This window comes from Tupaia chinensis, unplaced genomic scaffold (assembly GCF_000334495.1).
Source record: "Tupaia chinensis unplaced genomic scaffold, TupChi_1.0 Scaffold000639_1, whole genome shotgun sequence".
NCBI classification, from domain to species: Eukaryota; Metazoa; Chordata; class Mammalia; order Scandentia; family Tupaiidae; genus Tupaia; species Tupaia belangeri.
This window is the reverse complement of record NW_006160160.1, coordinates 2,494,076-2,503,149: the sequence shown is the minus strand read 5'-3', so window position 1 is coordinate 2,503,149 and position 9,074 is coordinate 2,494,076. Positions and strand designations below refer to the sequence as shown.

Below are 9,074 nucleotides of genomic sequence, written 5' to 3'. Positions count from 1 at the left end.
TCCTGCCCAGCATTTGCAGATCAACTGAGGAATTGAACCTGTGATCTTATATTAACTTAGTATCTCTTGAGCAGTGTATTACTGCTGAGCTACTGATCCAGCCCTCCATGATCTTTTTGAAGTCCCCTGTGTACAATGAGATATCTTGGGAATGGGACCCAAGTCTAAACATAGAATTTATATATGTTTCATATACATTTTGTATGTATCCTGAAGGTACTCTTATACAGTATTTTCTTATTGTGGTGTTTTGAGTGTGACCTGTCAAATGAACTCAGTTATGGACTTTTCCACTTTTGATATCGTCACGGTGATCAAAAAGTTTCCAGTTTTGGAGCACTTGGGGTTTCTAAGTTTTGGATAAGAGACTCAACCTGTATTTGTTAGGCAGTTAATAGGCCAAGCTTTTTTTTCTCCTAAACTGTTTACATCTTAATTAATCCTTATAACCTAATATGAATGAAGTGTTCTTATTCCCATTTATAAATGAAGACACTTGTTTACTTTATGATACAGTAATCATTGATAGGTATAACCTACATGTATTTTTAGAGTTCTCAATTTTGAAACTATGAAGAGATTCTGAGACCAAAAAGTTAAGGACTCCTGGCTTAACTCTTCTTCCTGGTTGCCCCTTCCCAGCTAGTATTATACTGACAAACATTTTTGCAGTAATACTTACCACCTTGAGCTTTGTAAAAGTGCAGATCTTCTACCATTCTTAAAGTCTAACTAAGAAATTTATTCAATACTTTGTGTATAATCTCAGCTTCTGATGACTTCAAAATAAATTTGAAGACCGTTTAAATATTTATGAATTCATTAAAACCATTAAAATGCTAATGTAAATAGTATTTTTTAAAAAATAGCTTTTCTAAAACAAACCAAAAAATTAGTAAAGAAATAGGAATTTGAGCTTAAGTTTGTTTAGTTTTTCCCCACTTCTAACTTCCAGGTCCCTAAGTCTTAATTTCCTTCTCACTGAATTTTTTCTTGCTGTTCTGTCACCAATCAAAATGCCAGCCATATGAAGGAAGGACATGCAACAACTTGGATGAAGTTCAGATGCATTTTGCCAAGTGAAAGAAGCCAGACTCAGAAGTTAACTTATAGGGCGGGACAGTGGCACAGGGCAAAGCGGTTGCTCTGTGAGGTGGACACACAGAGATCTCCTGAGCACACTGGGCATGCATGTGCCCGTGATCCGGGCCTGGTTAAGGTCAGCGGCGAAGCACAGTGTTAATACGTTGTCGGGTGTGGTATGCTGTTTCCCCTGTCCTGCTTCCTCCTGAAATAGATAAGTGAGGGACCAGCAGTTAGCGTAATGGCTATGTCGCTGGACTCCCACGTAGTCGACTGTGGTTCGCGTCCCAACCCGGTGGCTTAAAACTCAAGCTGGGCGCGTGTGTGTGCGTGCCCAAGATCCCGAGAGGAGAACAGAGGAGAAGGGATTGCAGCGTGGCCATCCCCCCTGGGGGGTGATTTCTCGCTTTCTATCTCTCTGTCTCTCTCTGTCTGTCTGGCGAGCGCACACGCCCTATAGCAAAAATCTCTCCAAAAAAAAAAGAAAGGAAAAAAATAGATAAATGAAAAAGTGAAAAAGATGATATACTATATGAATACATTTTTACATTATAGAAAAGGCAGAACTCTAGGGACAGATAATAGATAGTGGTTGTCACTGACTGGGTTGGAGAAAGGGATTAATTACTAGTGGACCCCAGAGAAATTTATTTTTGGGGAGGTGTGCTGGCGAAAGATCCATTCTTAAACCTTGATTGTTTTAAGAGAATTTGGAAGTTGTGAAACTAGTTAGGTGATTTTATTAGTTTCGTCCTGGCTCCTGAACTAGGATGCCTAAAAAGGGATAACACATGAATCTGTTGAATAAGTGAAAGGACAAAACAGGCTTTTGTCCCACGGCTGTAATATAGCTTATTTAAAACAATGCTGCTTAAGTTGGACTCTTTAGGCATTTAAAGTACTGATGTTAGGGAGCCTCACAGGGAATTGATGGATGTGGGGTGTGTATGGGGAGGGGTGGGGGGTGGCTGGAATCATAAGTGTATTTAAAACTACCCACGGGTTCAAGCTTGTTCTCAAAGCTGAGAACCACTGATTTATTATAGTATCTGTCTACAACCTTTTATAACTGAGTAGAGCAGAGTTTCTGGAAATTCACTTGGTCAGCAGCAGACCTCACCTCTGAACCTGTTACAAATGTAGGATTTCAGACCTCACTCCACACCTCTTGAATCTGAAACCTTGAGGGTAGAGTCCAAGAGCCTTTCCTTTTTTTTCTTTTTCTTTTTTTTTTTTTTTTTGAGAGGTTTTTCTTATCGGGCATGTGCACTTGCCAGAAAGAGAGAGACAGAGAGACAGAAAGTGACAAATCACCTCCAGGGGGTGGCCATGCCGCAATCCCTTCTTCTCCATTCTCCTCCTGGGCACGCATACACATGTGTCTGGCGTGAGTTTAAGTCACCAGGTCTGGGACTCGAATCGCGGTCAACTACAGTGACATAGCCATTACGCCAACTGCTGGTCCTAAGTCTTTGCTTTGACGAGCCCTCATGTGATTTGGATGCTCTCTAAAGGAAAAGCATTGGTCAGGACCAGCAGATGGCTTTATGGTTATGTCGTTGGACTCCCACATGGCTGACTGTGGTTTTGAGTCCTAGACCTGGCAGCTTGAACGTCATGCCAGGTGCACGTGTGTGTGTGTGTGTGTGTGTGTGTGTGTGCATGCTTGCATTCATGAGATACACTGAAAATTCTAAATATTTAACCAATTTATAAGGGGAAGTAAATTTCCTTTACACATCTAAAAGAAGCTTTACTTAACATAAAATTTCCTACAGGAAACTTTTAAACACGTACTAAAGTTAGTGTTCAAGAGTACATGTTAGTAACATTTCTTTTTTTTTGGTTTGTTTTTCAGGCTATTTTGGCATTCTGCTGGATATATGTTCGTAAATACCAAAGTCAGCGGGAAAGTGAAGTTGTCTCTACTATAACAGCAATTTTTTCTCTAGCAATTGCACTTATCACATCAGCACTTCTGCCAGTGGATATATTTTTGGTTTCTTACATGAAAAATCAAAATGGTACATTTAAGGTAAATACACTATGTGATTTTTTTCCTTTAAAATTCTTGGCAAATGTTTAAACTTTGTGTTCGAATTAATATTATTTTTTCTTGCTATCTGGGAATAAATGCAGCATGGGGTGGAGAATGTGACAACTAATAATGTAGACTAGAAGCAGATTATTAACTGAGATCAGAACTATTAATTGACAGCCCTGCAAATGCAAGGAATGCCTTTTATTATTCTGAAAATATTTTAAGTAGTCATAATAAGTTTTATTTTTGTATCTCTCACAATTTCCTTGAACCTATTTGATTTGATTTGATTCATACAAACACAATGAATAAATAATTCAGAAGGGCTTTTGTTAGTGGTAGATCAGACTCTCAATCTGTTTCATATTGAGTTCTTTGACTCAGTTTCATATAGTAACAAGGCCACAAAGTTGGGAATTATAAGACCTGAATTGTAGTATTGTTGACTCTCAACTCTCTAGCTATATACCTTTGGCCAAATGACTAAACTTTTCTGGACTTCAGGTTCCTCATTTTATAAATAAAGGGTGTGGACTGTAAGGTTTCAAGGTCCCTTTCAATTATGCAAATTACTTTCAAGTTTCTTATTAGCCTAAACTTCTTTGAGCCAGGAATTGACTGTTATCATTTCTCCAGTATATAGCCTGTGACACTTAAATTTTCATTTAAACTTAAATCACATTTTGTATTATATTTTGGGTTGAAACATTATTTTAGGAGAAAATGACTATTTTAGTGATATCATTGGATTTTCTTTGCTTTTTATTATTGGGCAAAAAGCAATATAATTTTAATAATTTTAGACATATATCATTAAATGGTTGATGGCATGGCGGTTAAGGCACTGGATTCCCACATAACTGACCATGGTTTGAATCCCAGACCTGGCAGCTTGAAAACCACACTGGGAGCACTTGCCAACATGCTTAAAATCCCAAGAGGAGCATGGAGGAGAAGGGATTACAGCTTGGCCATCTTCCCTGGGGGGGAGGGAGTGTGATTTCTCACCTTTCCTCTCTCTGTTTTATTTCCAGTGAGTGCATGTACCACATAGCAAAAAATAAGTGATTGTTATATGAGGTCACTTCATCTGTGAAATAAAAGTCCCATTTTAGAATTAAATAGTATAATAGTATAAAATAAAGTTTAATTTCTAGGGCTGTATACATATAGTTGTGTTTCTTACAAAAAAGTTCTTTACATTTTTCAGAACATCTATCCTCTTTTTTTTTTTTTTTTTTTTTTAATTTGTCAGAGGGTGTTTATGCTAGTAAGAGATTGGGGGAAAAAATGAGAAATCACACGCTTCCCCCATGGGGAATGGTCATACCACAATCTTTTTCCCCTTCATTTCTTCTTCTTGGGATTTCAGGTGTTGCAGAAAACCAGATGCCAAGAAATTAGCACCAGAAATTAGCACTCGGAGAGATTAAGAGATCTGTTTATTACCCCAGCCAGCAGGTGCAGAGGAGTTAATGCTCAAAATCTCCTGCCCCAACTGGGGGTTGGACATGGTCTTTTATGGGCGAATTGGGGAATGGGAGGTCTCAGGGTGGTGATTAGGCTCAGATCCCACCCTATGCAGTGTCAAAGAGAGGAATCAGAGAAGCAGAAGTCTAATCTATTCAATGTTACTAATCTATTTAAGGTACTAATCCACCCAAGGTTTTCTGGTTACCCCATAGCTCCAGGGAGGGGCAGTAAGTTTGCCAGAGGGCAGAAACCTTAGACAGCTATCAGCCCTGAGCTATTAGACATACATAGGAATTTAACAGTTTATAATGGAGGCCCTCCTCCAAGATAGAGGTGCTCCTCCAAGGTGGAGTCTCCCCTGCTTCACAGGCACACATGCCTGGCGTGTTTCCCAAGCCACCAGGTATGGGGCTCAAACGGTGCACTTAGCGATGTGGGATCCAGATGTCTTAGTTAACATTCCACAGGCTGGCCTTGGATGGTCTTTTTATTATTATTTATTTATTTATTTGATTTTTAAAGGATATTCCTATAGGGTGTGTATGTTTGCTGGAGAGACAGAGAGAAAGTTAGAAATCACCTCCCGGAGAGATGGCCACATCACAGTCCCTTCTCTGGGAAATTTTGGGCACACACGCTCATGCAGCCTTCTGCATTTTAAGCTGTCAGGTCCGGGACTCACACTGCGGTCGACTATATGGGAGTCCAGCAACATAAACATTATACCATTTGCTGGTCCCTGGATGTTCTTTTTATTTTAAAAATGTATTTCCAAATGTACAACAAATACTATAAACTTTTGGGATATGTTTTTCTCTGAAAATTATTAATTTTAAATAGCCATATATACACATTTATGTGTCTATCTATCTGCCTATATACATAGACTTTAAAAAGTTCATGGAAAGTGCATATTATGGAAAAACTGTGTATGGATTTCTGTAGAAGGTGGCCAATCTGAACTAATACAATGGTGACCTTTAAACACATGCAGAAACGTGTGCTCTGAGTAGAGGCAACTGAGGATTTCCCAGCATGAACTCCACACAGTAGCCATCCAGCTCCACAGACTCAAATTAGAAAAAGAAAAAAGAGGGTGCAGCAGGTAGTGTGGTGGTTAAGGGTGCTGGACTCTCAAATGACCGACCGCGGTTCAAGCCCTCAACCTGGAGGCTTGCTTTCTCTCTCTCTCTATCTCTCTTGCTCTCTTGCTCTATCCCTCTCTGGTCAAATAAAAAAATTAATAAACATATAAATAAATGTTATTAGTTTTTATAGATCAATGTTATTAGATTTTTATTTACTTTTTAAAAACCCTTTTTTAAAAATTAGGGTATTTATTCAGTGATTGTAGGTTCTTTTTAAGTTAAATAAAATAATTTTAAAAAATGATCAACTCTTTCTTTGAAAATAAAGAAAAAAAACAAAACAAGAAAAAGAAAAAGGGGGATTCATAGAGGATGGCCAATCTGACCAAACACAATGATGACCTTTAAACACATGCAGAAATGGGGTTCTATGAGCTGTTTGCAAGGCTAAATGAAAATCGTTAACATAAGAATACATGAACTGTATCTGTGTCTAAATGCAAAGCAGTATTGGTTAAAGGAAGCCAAATGTGTTAATCAGAAGAGGCCTGAGAATATAAGAGAATGTGTACATAGAACCACATGGCGCCAGAGGTCTTCACATCTTTAGCTGATTAACATCAGAAAACAACTGGCTTTGCATTTCACTTCCCCTTCCTCCCCTTTTCTACTATTTTTTCTTTTTTGGAGAGGATTTTGCTATAGGGCGCATGAGCTCACCAGACCTACAGAGAGAGACAGAGAGACAGTGAGAAATCACCCCCCAGGGGGATGGCCATGCCACAATCCCTCCTCCTCCATTCTCCTCTTGGGATCTTGGGCATGCACGCACATGTGCCCGGACCCCCTTTTCTACTCTTTCAAAAAGTAAACCTGGGAACTGCCTCGGTTGAGGCTGCATCCATCAGAGGAGTCAGGTCCAACTGATCCCCACTTTTCTGTACTTGCATGTCTTGGTGTGTTTATTTTTGTTTCTTCTCTAATCCACAGCTGCTCTCACTCAGAGCATGCATTCAGCCATGCGGGTCATGGCAGATTTCAAAAAACATTTTACATGAAAATAAACTTGTACCTTAATTCCATTTTTCCACCAACTTTTTGAAGTCCCACCAATATGATTATTTTGATGATATAGAGGACCCAGAATCCATAAATAACTCAGGGCTGTTAGCTGCCTAAAGTTTTTGCCTGCCAGCAAACTTACTGCCCCTCCTCAGAGCTACAGGGTAAACTGAAAACCTTGTGTAGATTAGCACCTTGAATGGATTAGTTGCCTGAATGGATTAGTACCCAGAATGGATTAGACTTCCTGCTTCTCTGATTCCTCCCTTTGTCACTGTGTGTGTGTGTGTGTGTGTGTGTAGGGCGGGTTCTGAGCTCATTCCCCACCCAGAGACCTGGCCTTCCCTAATTCCTCCATAAAAGACCATGTCCAACCCCCAGTCTGGGCTATAGAGCACATGTGCTTGCTGGAGAGGCAGGGAGAGACAGATAGAAAGTGAGAAATCACCCACAAGAGGCAATGGCCATGACACAATCCCTTCTCTTGGGACCTTAGACATGCATGCATGCACAGGTACCTGGCATGAGTTTTAGGCCTCCAAGTCCGGAACTCAAACTGCGGTTGACTGTGGGAGTCCAGTGAAGTAACCATTACGCCATCTGCTGGTCCCTAGTTTTGAATTTAAAATATTTGATTTGTTTTAATTTTGAGCTTCCTAATGTTAAGTATTTTCATGAAATTATGTACTTTCTGTCAATGGAAAATAACTAACTCTAAAAATTAATCATTAATGTGGTTTATTTCCAAGCAGAATATGAGTGTCCTAGGCCCGGAGAAGAGGCCCTAGGCCCTCTGGAAAGGACTTTGGAAACATAAGAGAAAGCAGTCAGATTTCTGTCCATATTTTTTTTTTTTGATTAAATCATTTTTGGGGCCCATTTTTAAATTAGTGATCACTTCTTGGATAGTAATAGTTGTTGATTTGTTTCATTAACCTATGAGATTGTATTATACTTGTTTTAGCAAGATTTTAATAATTTACCCACATAAAGAAGCAACAATATTACCTTTAAAAATCTAGATTACTTTTTAAGAAATTATTATTAAATGTCTCTTAAAAGTAGAAAATACATAGCTGGAATTAACACACTTTATTTTTGTTTAGTCTAAATGTAGCATCAGTAATTAGAAAGGGAAAATATTTGTTATTAGTTTTTTCTTTTCTTTTTAAAAATAACTTCTTGGGGACCAGCAGGTGGCATGGTGGTTAAGGTGCTGGATACTTCCACATGGCCGACCATGGTTAAAGTCCTGGACTTGGTGGCTTGCTTTCTCACTTCCCCTCTTTCTCTCTCTCTCTGTGTATCTCTCTCTGTCAAATTAAAAATAAATGAATGAATAAATAAAATTTAATAAATAATTATAAAAAATAACTTCTTAAAAAATTAGGGTATTATTTATTCAGTGAATGTAGGTTCTTCTTTTTTCTACTTTTCATTATTTGTGGATAGTTAGTTGTCTCTAGTTCTGCTTTCAGCAGCCTCAGTGCTTAGATAATGTATCAGGTTTTTTTTGTTTGTTTGTTTGTTTTTGTTTTTTCTTTTTTTGGTGCTTTGAAGTAGGTGGACGCGACTCCATCTTGGAGGAACACCTTCAAGAGAAATAGGGAATGCAGCAGGAGCGACTCCATCTTGGAAGAGCACCTCCATTATAAACTGTTAAGTTCCAATGACTAGAAACTTGCCTTCTCCTCTTTTTCCTAAGAGTAAATAGAGTGATTAACACTCCTATTGTTATTGATTAACACTCCTCCTTGTTGCCTTAAGATACAATCTCCAGTCATGGAGTCCCAGAGCCATGGAGACCAGTGAGATGCCATTGTATTTAGACAAGGATGGAATATACCTTTAGGAATGATTAACTTGCTTATTCTGCTTCTGTAATACACTTTTGTTTGCTTTCACTTTTACACTTGTATTTACCCCCTACCCTTCCAAGCCCACTACACCTTGTCCTAGTGATCATCATGTCACAGAGGGGAAGAACTTGTGATCTTTGCCTTTTATCGGTATGTCTGTAAGTCTTCTTATTTCTCACTGAGTAGATTATAACATTTTGATAATTTTCTTCTTTTTTTTGGAGAAGTTTTTGCTATAAGGTGTGTGCACGTGCCAGAAAGACAGAGAGCGACAGAGAGAGAGAAAGTGAGAAATCACCCCCCAGGAGATACGGCCACTCTGCAATCCCTTCTCCTCCATTCTCCTCTCAGGATCTTGGGCACACACACGTTCACCGGTGTGAGTTTAAACCACCAGTTCTGGGACTTGAACCGTGGTCTACTACATGGGAGTCCAACGACATAGCCATTATGTCAACTGCTGGTCCC

The 9,074-nt window shown here is 39.0% G+C and overlaps 1 protein-coding gene across 1 annotated transcript in view; it reads left to right on the top strand.

Annotated features, from left to right (window-relative positions):
* Positions 1–9,074, top strand: part of LMBRD1 (LMBR1 domain containing 1) — a 131,331-nt gene that overhangs the window by 4,392 nt on the left and 117,865 nt on the right. Inside the window, exon 2 of the mRNA XM_006159629.3 lies at positions 2,942–3,118. Within this exon, the coding sequence (XP_006159691.1) occupies positions 2,942–3,118 (177 nt within the window). The remainder of the gene's footprint in view (positions 1–2,941; positions 3,119–9,074) is intronic.